At 40.1% G+C, this 17,775-nt stretch overlaps 1 protein-coding gene across 7 annotated transcripts in view; it reads right to left on the bottom strand.

The window, feature by feature from the left end:
• UBR3 (ubiquitin protein ligase E3 component n-recognin 3 (putative)) overlaps nt 1-17,775 on the bottom strand; it is a 238,578-nt gene that overhangs the window by 34,802 nt on the left and 186,001 nt on the right. For all 7 annotated transcript variants that reach the window (XM_014520815.2, XM_025206461.1, XM_025206457.1 and 4 more), the window contains one exon: nt 8,441-8,543. In XM_014520815.2, the coding sequence (XP_014376301.1) occupies nt 8,441-8,543 (103 nt within the window). The remainder of the gene's footprint in view (nt 1-8,440; nt 8,544-17,775) is intronic.

Raw genomic sequence — 17,775 nt, 5'->3', positions numbered from 1 at the left:
TAGTGGGATTTTGTCATTTTCCTTTGCCTTTTGAGGGAGAGGTCATGGAAGGGGGAACAGTCCCTCTTTTTTATTCTGTGCTCTCTTTTGGTCTGAGCCCACAGAAATACTATGGGATGAGCAATTCTGAATACCAGTTCACTGCCTCCTCCCAAAGTAGGCCCCAAGAAGAGGTGAAAGGAAACATCCCTAATAGAATCCTTGCCAAGTCATTCAATTTATTATATTATTTAAGAATCTTGGATGGAACGACAGAGCAATTAGCTTTAAAACTGGGTTAGGCAGGGTGTTTTCACTGGGAACTTTTGGACTTCCCTTGAAGAAACCACAAATGGTGATTAAAGTCCATTCTGCTTAGGAAGAATAAGCTGGGTATCTCAAGGAGCACCATGGGCTGGCAAGAGTGGATGAAGAGCTTCCAACAAGCAGTCTAAACTACTAATTCCTTTTCTTGTCAGAACAAGTGTTTATGGGCTGGAAAGCAAGTGTAGAAATGCTGTACTCTCCCTTTCTGTGGCATCTGAGTGAGCTTTAAGCTCAAAGTACGTCCCAATCTCTGGTTTACTTTGTTTGACTTGTTATGTCACAAAGGAGGGAAAAGGAACCAAACAGAGAGAAGCAAATCTTTCCCCAACTGCAAATGGTCTTATTCAAAACTCTAAACTTCAAAACTCTAACAATGTTAATCTTCAAAGGACACTGAGGAGTGGGAATAGGAGGTGTGTGGAAGAAGACGGATGGTGGTGGGAGGTGGAGTGGAAACAAAATGGAAAATGTTATTTGCTGCTTCTCCTAACTTTATTGGATTATGTATGGTAGAATTCTGAAACAAAGCCATATTTGCACTGTCAGGCCAAATATCTGATGCAGGAGAAGAAGGATGGGGCCCATCACAGAGACTTTACAAACACAACCTAAACTGCTACTTGTACTTACAGGAAGAGAAGTATAAGCCATAGGTCACAACCTGCAGTAGAGGTCAGGGTTCAGAAACAATTTACATCTTGGGGAATTATGCAATTATGCGCCCATGTAATTTTCTGAATAAAACATATGCTCACATAATTGCATAATACTGCATAATTTGCCTTACTTCAGTCCCATTCATTTTGGCTTGTTGGAGGGCTGAAATTTACTAATTTATAACATAAGAACAGTAAAAGCCAGCTACGCGAGTCAGGGCTCGATTCACAGTAGAAGCATGGCACTTTCAAATGGCATATCACGGGGAGTCCCACGTGGAGGCACCGAGCACAGTGGCGCATGACTGGATAGCTGGTGAGTGGGGAGGGGAGCTCCTGCCTGCAGGAGGGAGAGGTGGGTATAGGCTCCCCTGCCACATGCCTCCCACCCCCGTGCCCATGGTGCACAGCCCCCACTGCCAGCAGCAGCAGCAGCAGCAGCAGCAGGCTCTCAGGGTGCTCATGGCCGCAGAAGGCAGAGACCCCCAGTGGTGCGCAGCTCTAGCCGAGTCCTGGGGGTTGCATGTGGAGGTACGAAGCCAGCCTGGCCAGGCCCACCCCACTGGTACACGCCTTAGAGCCAAACTGGGCTGGCTCCATGCTAGCACAAAGGGTTTGTGGCACTGCAGGTGGGAGCAATGTGTCATCGGGCTGGGCTGGTTCTGTGCCTCCATATGGAGCTTCCAGCACTCCAGCACAGAGCCACGTGGGGAGGCATGGAGCTGGCCCAGCCCAGCCCTGTGCAGCTCCCACCTGAAGTGCCGTGAGCCCCATGTGCTGGCATGGAGCCAACCCACTCTGGCTTGAAGGCATCCACCAGCAGGCTGGGCTGGGCTAGGCCACTGTGGGGGGGCTCTGCCTGTCATGAGCACTGACTGCTGCTGCCACCGGCAGGGGTTGTGTGTGGGTGGGGGGGGGGGGGGGAGCTTGCATGTGGCAAGGGGCCCACACCCACCCACAAATCCCACGCCCATCCATACAAACCCCATACACTCCCATGCTAGCACCCTGCCACCACAAACACCACAACCCCCATTCCGGTCCCCAAGATGCACACTCACACACACCAGTTCACAACCACTGTCACAAATCCCACAAACACACCTTCAACAAACCCTCCTACAAATCCCCTCCACACACACACTATACTCCCCCCTCCCCCTCCCAATATACAAGAGTAAGACTTCATTTTTGAGCTATTGATTTATATCAATGTGATTTATATTCACATTGATTTATATCAATCAATATTGTATATATTGGGCCACCTCTATATACACAATGCAAACACACATAAATCAGGACAAAATTTTTTTTTTTTAATAAAATTAAAATGTGTTATAGTAGATGTTTGATTTTTAGTATATGATTTGGTTGTTACATAAATGCTGTAATGAACAGCTGATGCACAGTGCAGCAACTTACTGTACAACCTTGTCCTTTCCCAATCACAGGCATTTTGTTTCAGAAGACAAACTGAAAGAGCTGGTCTTCCTTTATTTCAACCTTGGAACTTAAAACGACTTTAAAGTTAACAAATACATTTTTGTTTTAGTATTACTGATGCTTTATTTTATTATTATTTGACTTATTTTGTTGGTATTGTGACAGGTACTATACTGTACTGTGTGAAGAACCCAATATCACTGAGCAATAATTTTGTTACAGTGCACGCAAGGACTCTTAGCACTCCTTTGTTTAATTGATTTTGTTTTGAACTTTGAAAAAAGAAATGAGCATCTAATTTACTGAAAAAGAAAAAAAATAATTTTGCTGAAAATTAGAAAACCTAATATCAGTATAACAAGTCCTAACAGTTTTATTTAGTTTTAAAAATCCCACCTGCTGGGACACATTTTTATTTTTTGTTCACAGAATAGTAAAGGACTAAAGATTCTGTGATATAATATGTTATATAGTTATATAAATACAAAGTACCTGCATATATTTCTAAAGATGGTTCAAATAGTGTTTTATTGAATTTGTAAAAAAATGGAAGTAATTGACTTTGCATAATTTTGAATTTTTCTGTGCATAGTTTTGAATGGACGGGAGGCGCTAAGGTACTATCCCCCTGGCTCCATTCCAGTGCCCAGAGTTCTCCCTGCTTGTCCATCCATTGTTACGCTACTTTTATTAGAAAACCTAATGTGAGCCTAATATCGTAGCTGCCCAGTTAAGACTGCACGGTCTCAGAAGAGGACCTGACCATCCCTTTATTTCATGTAGCTGCTCTGAAACAAAAAAAGAACCTCAAAAATGATTCAGAGTGCACATTCAGTTAAGAATGCTTTACCCTGCACAATCCATTTACTGCTTGGGTGCTCATACTTCAAAGGGTAACAACTTCTTTCTATGGACAGTTTCACCCAGAGTGGACATACATCAGTGACTCTCCATGCTCAATATTAGCATTCTTTTCAAAAAACATTTTATCTGTCAACATAGCAATCAGAGAAAATTTGGCCCACATGGGAAACTCAGTTTAAAACTATCACAGGGTATGAACGTATAAACAATTTAGCACAGACTGTACCGTGCATTAACTGCTCCACAGTAACTGCCTGTATGCATGCTCTTATTTTGCAGTAAGCTAACCCTCCTGTAACTTCTCTTTCTCTAATGGAGAGCTAAGCTGTTCTAGTTTAGCTTCTACTGGAGGATAACTTCATATACAATATGACATATGGTAAAGACCCAGCACCTTTTACTCTGTGGTAAATCACAAATATTCCTATACACTCAGATTTGTAATGCTTGAAGCACAAGGTGTTTAAAAATGAAGACCAAACACTCCGCAATATGCCACTGGCTCAAAAGAGCACCACCGCTGCAAAAAACCCAACAACCTAATTCATCACAATATAATAAATACTGCCCTCACAGTCTATTTCCAGAAGCTCCATAACTAATTAGACCTAGCTTTGCTGGCTTACAAAATAATTCACGTTATTTTAAGTTGTTCTGAATATAAAATCTTCTTGCTCATTATTTCAGGTACATTTACTTATATTTCTCATGGGAGTGACAAATGTGATACTGTAATAATATTTTTTCTAGCAAGATGTATATACATGTATAAAACATTATCCAATGATCTGTGTACTGTACAAGAGCTAAAACCAAGATAACCAAGGGTATCAAAAATGTTAATTTTCTCCCATCTCCCCTTCTCAATAACCCACTTCCCTATCCATTACTATCCTCAATCAAATTCCTCCATCCTATAAGGTTCAGTAAAAGCACATGAACATTGCTGTGTGTATCCTGAACATCAGAAAATTTGGAATCCATAAGAAAGAAAGTTTAAGTCACCAGTTTCTGTCAAAAAATGCTCCAATGCCATTTTGCTTCTAAATCAAGGAAAGGATCATTTTCACAACCCCTGGAACGAGCTATGCTACAAGAAGAGAAGCTGTCTCTCGGATATCTGGGACTCTTCCAAATTATAGAAGCAGATCTTGGCGCAGACTGTGGCTGCTGTGTAATTTTTTTAACAAAGGAATAGCTTTGGATTTAATTTTCTCATACCCTTGACACAAAATTTCCAGCCCTGCGTACAAATTAGTACAGATAGAGGAAAACTCACCTAAACACGTAAGCTCTAAAGCAAAGAAGTTTTCATTCTTCTAAATACTGATTTAAATAAAGTGATTATAATTATAGAAAAGCACAAACATATTGCAATGACACTTGTATTCTATAGATAATTTTCAAAGCTGAAAAGAAAAAAAGCTTTTCCTTTCAAGTAAATAATTATGCAACTAACTCGCCTTCCAAGATTGTTTTCAATTTGAAAAGTAACTGTAACAGAATAAATTCAGTGTAGGTGGGACGTATTCTTAAAATACTCTAAAGCAACGGTTCTCAACCTTTTTAGGCACCAAGGCACCCTTCCATCCTTTTTCTGAATTTCATGGCACTCCAGTTGAAAATTACTGAGCTAGTATCTAAATTCCAAAAAGATATAGAGGGAGTCATAAAGTTGTGAATCACTGTAGGGGCAGGACAGTAGGGGTAGGACCTTTCACCCTGCCATGCCCTGCTCTTTTCATTATCTGCTCCCACTTGAACCTTGGTCTGTACCTCAGGGAATAAGCAAAGCCCCTACTGCTGAGGCTGCTCCTGCAAGGTCTCATATACCAGAGACTGTCCCTGAAGCCTCTTCCACTGGCTCTAGGAACTTGGGAGGAGTGGAGAAGATGAGTCAGGCTGTAAAGTCCAACTCTATCCATGCATCTACCTGCCTACATGCTTGCAGCAGTGGGCTGTTGGGGGCCTGGGGGGGCAGGGAGGCACCAGCACAAAGGCTACCTGATGAGAGTGGGAGAAGGCAGCACCAGTGACCACAGGTGCTGCTGGAGTACCTGGGGCAGGCACTGGATGGGGAAAGCATTGACCTTCTCACACAGGGATGGGGTAGTATAGCACCCCTAATGAGATCTCACAGCACCCTAGGGTGCCATGACATCCCAGTTGCCATGGGTGACTGGTGCCTCCTGAGACTGGGGGGGCACAGCTTGTGGGCGGACCACGGCCAATCTTGGGGTGGGCACATGCTCCCCCTACCAGTCGTCTATGGCCACTGCTCTAATTTCTTGGACAAAGAATGCTCTTGATACAAAATTAGTCTTGATAGTCATGGTTTCTGTGTGAATGTTAGAAAGTACACAGTGAATAAATTAATGATACCAAGTTAAAAGTTATTTAGGTGTCGCAACTGTTATTATGTTGTTTGGAATTGCAGTAAGTAAATCAGGTCATAGAAGTCTTTTTCTTTTATTGACGAACACTCTCTGCTGGGAGAATCCTGAGCTGGCAGGATAATGATTTAGATTACTAAAATGCTTGATTAGACTTAAAATGACAGGGTATAATCCATTTCCTAAACCTTCAGTGGTACTTCAACCTTCTGCAAGTTACTTGTACAATTGCGTTACATCATCTGATTCCTGAGTTCTCACAACTGTACTGAGAAAAAATAAACCCATTGGGATATTTCAAAAGGTCCTGTAAGTTGTTGACATGTACCATGAGAGCTACATGCTAAACCTATTCCTTCACTTCAAGATTTTATTTCTTCAAATTCCTAAAATGTAATTCTAGCAGCCCACTCTCCAAACTAATGTAAAAGTACTGTCCATAAATAAAGGACTATCCTCTTCAATCCTTTTTTCAACAGCCCTAAAGAAATTGCACAGTATGTTTGGAAGGTTAATGAATTTGGGCTCTGGCAGAAAAGGCAGGTAATGCATGCCCAAACAGAAGGGCGCTCATAATGTCTAGGTAACCGATCCTACTAATTTTTACTGAGAGCACGCTAGCTTCAGGGCCTCTGCTGATCTCAGCTCTGACAGTATGTTATGGTGACAGTCACCCTATCAGGTAACTATTTCCCAAACCATTCAAGGCTAACCCAATACCTTTAATTCTACCCAGACATCTACTGGAAGTCACTGTGGAAAATGGCTGTTGACCTAACACTTAGAAAATCTGAAACAATCTAAACGAATTACTATAATAAATATTTAGAAAACTAAAAAGCACAAGTTTGAAAAGTAACAAGCCTATTAAAATACTGGTTTTATTGATACACAGCTTCCTAGAGCACGTCTACACATGTAATTATGGTGCCTGAATAAACTTGGAGCTTACTGTTCCAGAGTTAATTGCTCCCAGGCGCACTGCTTGAACATGCGCCCAGGAGTAATTAACTCCAAAGCAATAAGATGCACTGTTTATTCAGGGAGAGCAGTCCCAGTCTGGCAGGCTGGCCCACAGGGCCTCCTACCAGCTGGGGCTCCTCTGATCCAGCTCTATGAGTTGCAGACTTGCTGCCTGGGGCAAGAGGGAGCTTCAGCACGGGGCTAGCCAGCAAGCAGTCCCTGCACTGAAGCACTCTTGTGCCCCAGCCAACCAGGCAGCATCTATATGTGTGCTACTAGGGAGTTTTTTTACTTCACAGAAGGATAGTACTTGTTTTTACAAATTAGTTTGCTCCAACCTAATAGGGGCACACATGTAGATGCCAGGATAATTACTGTGTAGCTAATTAGTCTACTGCACAGTAAATGTCTCTTGTAGATGCGGCTCTAGTGTATACTCTATTTATATGTATCCAAATATATAGTATCTAAGTATAGACCACAGTTCCCCAGTCAGCAAGTGTTCTACTTTCTATCCATTCACGCTTGTTTGCTACATCACAAAGATGCAGATTCTCAACCTGCTTCAAAAGCTGAAAAAGAACAATCTACATAGCCATTCATACTTCTTCTCTTAACACTTCTGAGCAGACATGACTCAATGTTCACTTTAACCATAAATATTTCATGATAATGCACAAGCAGTTCCCACATTGCCTTTTCCACAGGGTCAACTAATATCTGCTCCACAAAATCAGTAAAAAAGGTCCATGCATGAAGAAAACCTTGAAATGGTAACTTAGGGTGGCACCACACATTCAGCTTAACACTAATTAAGTGCAGTTAAAATGCAAGCTGAAGGTCCAAGCAGTTTTACATGTGTTAAGTGCCCTCCAAGGCCTTGCAAAGTTGTTCCCTTTCAGGCAAGGGTTATCTCTTAACGCTTGCTAATTTTAATAGGTCACTTGCTTTCCAACAATTTTCAACTGTTGCAAGTGAATGTGTGGCAAGACCCTTACAAGTGTTCTTCATAAAGACCATGTGGAAATAATTCAAAACAGCAGTCACATAGTGGCAAACAACTATTATAAGGCCACAGCCCAAAAGCAAAGGCAGAAAATGCCAAACCAGAAGGAGGTCTGAACATTTTAATGATTTCCTCCCTTAAATACCAGATCATAACTGACCCTGCCATAGACATCAAAAATCAATTTGAAGGCACATCAGCCTTTTATGCACAAGTCCACCAGGCATGGAGGATGAAGAAAAGCAGAAAGATGAGTAATTACAAAAAGAGAAAAGTTTATATGTAGGTGTTTATGAAGGTTAATATTAATAATGCAATAGCTATTTCAATACACTATTTTAATTGTTATAAAATCCAATGTGTCAATAAATTAAACTAACACTTTTTCATTAATAGCTCCTTTACATGTCTGTAACATTCTTACAATGTGCATTTATTTATTAACTCTCATAGACTATTTCTAAACAGATACTTAATACAGGATTTTGTCCCTGGCCACTAGGAATCTGAGTTACATAGCCTAAAGGGGCAGAAACTTGCCAACCCTCTTAACTCCTCTAAACATTGAGCTTACTAGGTTTAAGAGTGTTACTTCACACAAGAAATTCTCAATTTTTATGGAAAACGGTTAAAAATTCACCTCTGCAAGTAAATGTGTTAAGTTTGCTGGACATAAATCTACATGTCTTGCTTGCTACGGAATTCAGATTGCTAAATGAAGATTTATAGTTATAACACCTATGTGAAGAGGAAGAACTATTTTGTACACAGAACTATATTGCTTTTTGGTACTTTGAAATACTTACTGTGAATTCCTGTCAGGAAGCTGTGTTAACTTTCTCCATGGATTGTATGCAGAGTCAATACTGTAGAGCCTCATATGCATAGCCAACACGTGAAAAAGCTGATCTGAATTAGTGAGGAAAAAAGACTGTTTAGTGGACACTTGTCAAATATTAGTTTGATATTCACTTACTTTCCAACCATCTGTAACACCTGATACATCTTCTAAATAGTGTCAACTAAGATTTCAAGACATGTTTAAAAACTTTTCCTCATAACTATATTTGATTTTTTGGCTGCCAAAAAAGGCTCTTAAAAGCCACAACTGGTTGGCTCTACTGCTAAATATAGTTTGGGCTTTAATAAGGGTATTTTGAATATCTTCCTTTTTGTTCTGTAAATGCTTCATTTTTAAGCCAAGCATTAATGTTCAAAAATCCAACATTAATAGTTAGATCTTGCACAGATCATCCATAGATTTTAAAAACATTTTACAAGTTAAGTATCATTAGCACCATTTATAAATGAGGAAAAGAGGCACAGAGGCATGAAGTAACTTGTTTCAAGTCAGCAGGCCAGTGTCAGAGCTGGGAACAGAATCCTCATCTCTTAAGTGCCAGTACGATGCCCTAATTCAGTGTTTCTCAACCTATGGGTTGTGACCCAAAAGTGGGTCACAAGAATATATGAAAGGGTCGTGAACAAACTTTAAAAATGGATCAACAAACTTAAAAAATGGGTTCTCCTTTAAAGGAGAAAAACATCAGAAACTGTGGCTTTTCCCCTGGAGTCTGGCCAGAGTACCAGCCTGCAAGGAGCTGCTTGGGGCCTCCCATGCTCCACATATACTCCCTTGCCCCACTCACCCTCCCCCAGCCCCACACACTGGGGGGCTGAGGCCTGGGGGTAGTGGATTGGCAGTGAGTGGCACTGGGTTGGGACTGGCCATCAGTGTTTACAAATGGGTCCTGGTCCAAAAAAGGTTAGGAACCACTGCCCTAATTCAACCTCCTCAATTAACATAATAGCTTCCCTTTGACAGAGGGTCTGCATATGACCCTCTAAACTCTCATATTTAGGTGGGGGCAAGGCAGAGGAGGAATTAGAGGAAGTCGCAGGCAAAGAGCAGTGCAGGAAATCCAAGACTCATTAACGAGCTGAGTTCTGAAGCCACTTCCAAGCAAACTAGGACACAAAGGAGCACTGTGGACAGGAAAGGGTGGGGCTGTATTTTATGAATGAGGCAGTGAATATTATATGTACAAATGTGAGAGTGGGTAAATTTCACCCTAACAAAGTAGCAGAATTTGGAGAAAAGCAGTGTTTAAAATCCCAGACAATTTCTACCAGACCTCAGTTACATAAGGAAGGTGAAATACTAGGTGTGTGTACTTAGACAACAAGTAATTTTAATCAGATTAATTGCTTCACATACTGAGGGCACACTTGGGAAAAGTATCTTCCACTGAAGGTAATGGCAAAACTCAAATGGGAGACAGATGAAGCCCTTCACTGTTACTGTGACACCATCAGCTGAATAAAGGAACACATTAGCCCTTTTATGTTACAAGTAACATGAATTTGTTCTAGAAATAGATGGATATACTTGTGACAAAAAGCTTTTACTCAGTTCTCTCTCATATCTGAAATGCTGAGTTCTCATGCTCTGAGTATTAGGTTTGAAATTCCTAAAGTTACTGGAGTCCAAAGTTCAGACCCTGGCAGGGATAACTCGGCTCTTCATTTTTCAGAGTGACTTTTAAGGTTCCATACAGTTCATTATGTAGTCAATTTGGGATGAGACATTAAAACCAGAATGTCTGCCTACATTAACAAGAACAATGAAGATAATATATTTTTCATAATAGCAGGATTTTACCCAGGCATCTTTGATGCAATTTATTCTATGTACCAGCTTGTGCGCACCCTCCATTACAAAGGTAACTGCATTTCAATGTTATCAGAAGTATATAGTTTTCAAAATATTTTGTGATCCTTCTGAAGAGAAGATACTAATATTTTATTCATTCAAATTATTACAGGATCATACCTAGGTGCACTTATACTTAACTGGCCAGTAGAAATGAATAGATTCATGAATTACAAATAATTAATTGACTTGGACTGTATCTGTTCTGTTGATATTTCTTTTCTCTTATCCAAACCAGTTTGGCAGGCTCAATAAATACAGACATCTTCAGAATGGTCACATCTATTGCTTTCTTTTTCAATAGTTCATGTACATTCTAGTGGTTTGATGACATCAGAGATACCTCAGATAAATAAAGGGACACATTTTCCAAGGACCCCTGAAGCCCATTCATCTTCTCCATCTTCTCTGCATCTAGTTATTGTACAGTTACATTTATACAAAATGTATACAATATTGTACTATAATGTTTTGATACTATGAAAATCTTTTTTTTCATTAAATTTGCTTTCCTCTTTCCTTGTCTCTGCACTGGAACTTGTGGTCTTTTCCTTTGCCCTTTTCAGTATGGAATTAGGGATTTCCATGTCTAATATTTTTGTAATCTTAAATAATTTGTCCTTTTTATTTTCACTCTTTATTTCCCTTCATTTTTTTATCTGTGGTGTTTTGCTCTTCCCATTTTCTCTATTCATTCCCCCTTCCTTGCCTCACGTTCATTAAGCTTCTCTCCTTTCTTCTCACTCAATAACCCCGCTATCCACTCATTCAACCCTCAAACACACCTATAAGCACTCATATTTAAATAAAAATAGTAGCTATTAATTTATTTTCCACAAATAGAGGTACTTAGTAGCCAAAAAAAGTCTCATGATGAAACCAGCTGACTGCCAGAGCCTGAGGGCTGTAATTAACTCCTGGGGTTCGTATAATAATTGGAGACGTAGATGACACTGAAATTGATTGCTGTCACCTGCTTTGTGAATAAAAACAGTCAATGGGGACAAAATAAGTCCTCATTTCCCCTGGCAAGAGATTCTGACAAAAATCTTGTTTTATGAAAGACTTTCCAAAGCCCTGAAAATGTACCAATCTTTCACAACATGATATTCTTTCAATTCTTTTACTTTGATGGGATTCAATTAGGTATCAGTTTCATCTGTTTTCCTCCCTATTTTAACTAAACTGCTCTTTGATTCAAAGAGAAAGAAGCAACCAGGCAGAAATGTGTTCAGAGTAATGAATAACCTTTTGTTTCTATGGTGGCTATTTTCTAATCCTTATAGTTTTAACACTAAATAAACCTGGCAAGTATCAAATTCTAGTACTAAAGAGTTTATTATTTGTAAGTTCTGGCTTTAAGACATTTGCAGAATAAGAATCAGTTGTAATATAGCATTAATTCAAATACTAAAAATGTTGTTTACCAATAGTATATAAAAATCACAAGAACATCACATTTATATGGGTGTGTGCATGTGATGGAGCTAGGGGATAGAATTCTTACCACCTTATCAAAAAATGCTTCAGTACTGTATAACAACAGTGCAAGATACTTTCTGATATAAGAAAAAAGAGCTATGGCTTCGATGGATATGTCTAGATAAAGCACTGGGGGTTTTTTGTTTTATTTTTTACAGTTATTAAATCTTAAAATTATTCTCCGCTCAAAGGAACAGAAGTGTAATGTTTATCTCCTAAGGGTTAGAGTAACCAAAGAATAACATTGCCCCCTAATGGGAACATTGCAGCAGAGAGACAATTTGAATACTTTTTTTTGCCTTAATACCCATCAGAATTAAGTAAAATGAAGTTCCAAAATATCCACTGTTTTCTAATCTCTCTGAGGTGCGGTGCCTGCTTTTGCTAGGAAAGTGCATGATTAATGACTGACCAGAGGAAAACAGAATGCACTATTTTTTCACAAAAATCAGCTACTAGTTTACACTCTAACATTAATGCTAGCAAAAATTTCTGCTATTCCAAAAAGTTCTTTGTCTGTGTGATGCATTAGGGCTAGGGACAAAAGTTACACATAAACCAGTTTAAGTGATCTGAAACTGGTTTAAACCTGTAACAGAAGAGAAGTTCAGTACACATGGCTGACACGTGGTTTAAGATAAATCTGATTGAATGTAGTATCAGACTTAACTGATTTAGTTTAAACCAGTTTATGAAACTTCTGTCCCAGACCCCTTCCTGGTTCAAATTAAATCAGAGTCCCCCAGCATCCCAGCATTTTTCAGCCCTGGGCTGGGCTGTCTGCTCCACAGAGCAGGGGTGGGCCTGCCCCTGAGTTTCCTAGTGGGAGTAGTGAGGGCTGGCTCACTGGCCAGTTTACTGGCTTCGCTGGCTGGCTCACTGCTCCCCCCACCCCAGGCAAACCCTGGCTGGGGTATGGGGACACAGAGGGAAGTTAAACACCCCTTCCCCCAAATACAGAGCTGCCCTGCCCTGCTTGCTGTGTGTGCTGCCTGTGACTGTGGATTACAAATCCCAAAGGCACCTGGAAGCAGGAAGATGAAGTAATGAGCAACCATGCAGAGTCCTGCTGCTATGATTATAGACTACAAATCTCAGAGACCTCAGGGGAAACAGGAAGAGGAAGCAAACATACAGCCCATACTGGCTACATGCCAGAGAGCCATGCTCTCGCACCCCCCAGCTTCTGGTTTGAGCCACTGCAGGCATGTGGCTGTATTTCCTGATTAAAAGGAATGTCTGTTCATTTGCTTATTGGTTCAATCTTTGCAGCTTAGACTAACCTAGAAAGACTGAATCGATTCAGCCTTGGGCTTTTTAACTGTCTGTACTTACCCTATAAATCAGTGACTGACTATGTACACAAACTTATTTTCTTTAATGTGTAGTCATCTATATGGTTGCACCACACTGAAGTGTAGTAGAGGGAGGCCTATAAAAATAGTAACAAGTGTTATCTTCATTTCTGACAGAATTTTTTAAAACTTAAAATCTGGTCTCTTCTTGTAAAGAAGAAACACTGTCCAAAGCACCAAAGAATCGCACAATATAAACTATGGCCTCTCTCCAGCACCATGCAGATGACAACCATCATATAACAGGAATTCCAGATACCTCTACAGCCAACAGCATATCTTATTAGCCTCTCCCTCTCAAGAAAAATCCAATGTCATCATTTGGTGATGATGTGGGCAGGGGTAGGGCATGGACCAAAGTCTCCAAATAGTAGTAGGATAGTACTGGGACCTTACTCCTACTGTGATAAAGCTTGTATATTTTAAAAATTACAGCAGTGATTTAAAAGAGGTCTATAAATTAATGAATGGTGTGAGAGAACATAAACTGGAGCCTCCTATATTTCCTCTCATAGTAGAGGTGAAATCTGAGTTGAAAAAATGTAAATAAATACAATACATTTGAAATAGCTTATATTTTTAGACACACAATACACTTAAGCTGTGGAGCTCACTGCTAAAACTCATTCAAGTCCAAAAACTTGGCAGAACTAAAAACATTAGGCATTTATATTGGTAAAAATACCACTGATTTCAGACCAGTCATATGCAGTAGGATAACTTAGGGGGGTAATCAAGGCAACGGTTTTGGGCACTGCTTTTGGTGGTGGGAGGGAGAGAAGGAGCATAAAAGGAGCCATGACTGCAGTGACAGCTTTTCATGCTGCTGTGATGGGCCCTGAAACAGCTAATGCTGCCCTGAAGTTTGTGTAGCTGCCCCAGGCACGGAGTTACCCAGCTACCCCCGCGCGCCGGCCAGACCCCCCCCCCCCCCCCCCAAAAAATACTACACGTTAAGCCCACATTTAAATAATTTTATAGCCTTGATTCTCCAAATGTAGTTAAACTATCTTTGTTTTCATGGAAAATGCAGGTATAGGTACTATATGCTTCACCTACCAATACTTCAGTTCTTTGTACAATCAAAAGTTAGTTTTCACTTAGATTTGTGGTAATTTATTATTAAAAGATAGAAAAAAATACACTCTGCTGGCTACTGGTACATTCTTTTCAGCTGCCTTTATGCCAGCTCTATTTTCAATGTTATCCAATTGTGAAAAAGCACAGATGAATTAAATAGGAGTCAGCGCTTTCAAAAGAACAGCTGAAAAGAGACACTAGCTGTACACTGGACTGAAGCTGTTAAGAGAAAACCTCCTGATGTTCTCTCTCCAAAACAGTAAGGACAATGGACATTTTTTTATATATATATATATTTATATATATATATATAGTCTCCTATATCATTCATCATATATATCTAATGTATATATATCTATATTACCAGTACCTGCAACTCAGATACTTTATTATTTTCAATATTAAGGCAACTATGTTTTCACAAAACCAGACAAAATACTCTAAAAGCATACTGTCAGGGAAACCATGTATTGACAGGAAGGCAGAAACAATATAATTCTATGGATCATTTACTTCTATCATTTTATGTATGCATAGGACAGAAGCAAACTATTTTAAAGAGACAATTATATAGGATTTTGATAGGCAAATAAAATCTAGTTTGTGTTCTGAATTTATGAAATTAATGCTATGTGAGTTAGCATGTGAAGCTTTGGGTGGTATTCTTGTTTAACTGTAAACCTTTATGTCCCTTCACTTACCCATCAAACTTCCCTTGCATTTAACTTTAGTCTTCTGCATTTTTTTGGTTAAGAATAAGCTCAGCAACTTCATTTTCAGATGGTATCACACACTACAAAAGGTATGCTGGAGGTACTCTAAGAGTAAGGATGAAACCAAGCATCTTCCTCACATATTTATTTTTATGTAACCATCCAAAAGTCAAGTTTTTGTCCTGAATTCTTTTCACATTTATAATTTTAAAAACAAATATAAATATTACCTATTTTGCTGTAATACGCACACACACTAATTTGATTTTTACTCTTCTTGATCAACCCTTCTTTTCTCCCATTCCAAGGGTACATTGTTCATCTTCAGTGTGTCAACAGGGACACTCTGCAAGTGGACCACTGTAAGAATTCCCTTGTCTCTGATGCAGTATGAAAGATCTTACTGTGTCAGGTGCCTTACTCCTTCTCTCTCCTTGAAGTGTCCGTTATGACAATCTAAAAACTATGTAGATCAGGGTTGTTCAACTGGCGGCTTGCATGCAGACCCAGAAGCATTAGCATGGACCCCCACCTAGTCATCACCCTCCCCCCACAGCTGCTCCTGCCCTGACACCATCCTTGCTACTCTGGTTTTCCAAGAGAACTAACCTCTGAAGTCAAGCTCAGTAGGAGCTCCCTGGGTTATGTAAAGACTTTGGCTTCTTTTAATCACCACAAAGGTAGATTGCCACCTTCTGACTAAGTACTTGGAAAAAAGTTTTTTGCAAGCTTTCAGGCACAATCACCCTTCTTTAGGCATAGGAAGTCTCTGCTTGCAAAAAACTTTTTTCCAACTACACAGTTGATCTAATAAAAGACATCACATCTACTGAAAAAACCTTGCCTGCCTATGTCCTTAGACCACCACAGGTACAACCCAAAACCCAGCTTCTGACTAAAGAAGGCAAAAAGGGAGGCAAAGGTATTTTTGAAAGGTGCGCTATAACAGAAATGTCTACACATATGTGGGAGATACCCATTATAGCCCAGGAACAGAAAGTGGCTGAAAGATCATTTTACCTTTTTGTAGGTTTTGTAGACAGTTAACTGGGAGCCTTCCCAATTATGTTCACATTTCTGCAGGATGGAACTGATATACTCTTTATTGAGGGAATTATACAAGAATCTGTTCTTCTAAGGGATTCTATATTTCAGAGCTGAAAGTCTGATTAGATCCAAGAAACAATGCCAACACCTACTGTTCCACTTGGGGGAGGAAGTTGGTATAGAAGTCAACAGAAAGCACAGCTGTTATCTGTACAATAACAGTAGTTTGCAGCGCTTTGGAAATACCATATATTAGACAGGATAGTTATACAGATGAAATCACTGAAGGAACTAATTAAATTGATACTAGCATCAGTTCCATATTAAGTGACCTTGCAGAGTCACTGAAGAATATACAATGCTGAGCTGTACACTGAGCCAGAGGCATTATAGAGGTGGGTGCAAACAACCTAATGAGAGAGTTATTCAGTGCTTAGGACAATTATGACAGACAAATGTAACAATTGTACTGATATGAAATGATAGTGATATAAACTGTTACAATGTAACTATGTCCTCAGTTTCCTGTAGTGATGTGCATCTAGAACTGTTGCAACTTTAGCACTATTTCATTCAGGGTCAAAGTTACAACATCTTAGCTGGGGTATAGGTTGTAGCCGCATTGGTCTAAGGACATAGGCAGACAAGTTTCTTTGGGCAAATCTGATATCTTTTCTTAGACTAACTCAAATAGTTGGAAAAAATTCTTTTTAAAAGCTTTTTTTCAGTTTAGCTAACTTTCGTCTCTACAGCAGAATGCAGAAATAACTTAACACTGTAAGAGTTAATGCAAGCTTCCCCTTGCAGGCTGGCAGAGTCCCAGTCTACAGTTTCTCCTCCCCTTTTAAAATGCTTAAAAGTTATACTTGTCCATAGCCAAGGAAGTGAGGTAAAGCATTGAACACAGCCACGAATACCTTGCAATCTTTCAGTGTTCATGTATTTGTGAATTGCCTTTCCAATTTAAAGGATGGGTACTCCAATTCTATTGACAGTCTATACACATAGAAGACACTCAGACTGCTCTAAAGGGAAGCCAAAGCAAGGTGACTAAATACTGTTACCTCTCAGCTGTGTGTTCTTGGGGAACACTGGCACAGGACACAGTCTGTCTGACTCGCAAAGAATCCCTCCCCCCCAAAGAAACTGATTAAGATGCAGTGAGAGACACACCTAAGACCCTCCAGATAAGGGTGACAAGAGCAAAACAACTGCCCTAGGTCTCATTTGCATCCGAGATGGAACCAGATGACCATTCATTTACATGAGAGATGGAGAACAGAAAGCCTGAAGCAGAGACTGCAGTGAATTCTGGGATCAGAGAAGCAGGGGAGCACTGCATGATGGGGAATCTGTGCTCCAAATGCTAATCAACCCACATTTACACACACCCAGCTCAGGATTTATCAGACCAGTTCTAATCTGGATTTACAAAGGACTCCCCACCCCACCCCCCACACCTCTAAGTTTAATAGGCATCTCGGACCGTACATTCCCTGGTCCCACTATGGGAGGCCTATTTAAACTTGATTGACTAAAACTCAGTTGCCGGGTTAGGGAATGCTGAGGCAGGAGACCAAGTCAGAGGGGGTATGGGCAACATTTGAACAATGGTAAAGGGTTCATCACAGCATCCAGCCTGCTGGAGCCCTGACCAGTATGAAAAGTGTTGTCATACTTTTCCCGGGACGAGTGGTAAAAGTCCTCCTGTCCAAAGGTTGTGAACACCCCAATAATTGCCTTAAGTCTGT

Source organism: Alligator sinensis, unplaced genomic scaffold, assembly GCF_000455745.1.
Source record: "Alligator sinensis unplaced genomic scaffold, ASM45574v1 scaffold143_1, whole genome shotgun sequence".
Lineage (NCBI taxonomy): Eukaryota > Metazoa > Chordata > Crocodylia > Alligatoridae > Alligator > Alligator sinensis.
The sequence above is the reverse complement of the archived record's forward strand: the minus strand, read 5'-3'. Positions and strand labels throughout refer to the sequence as shown.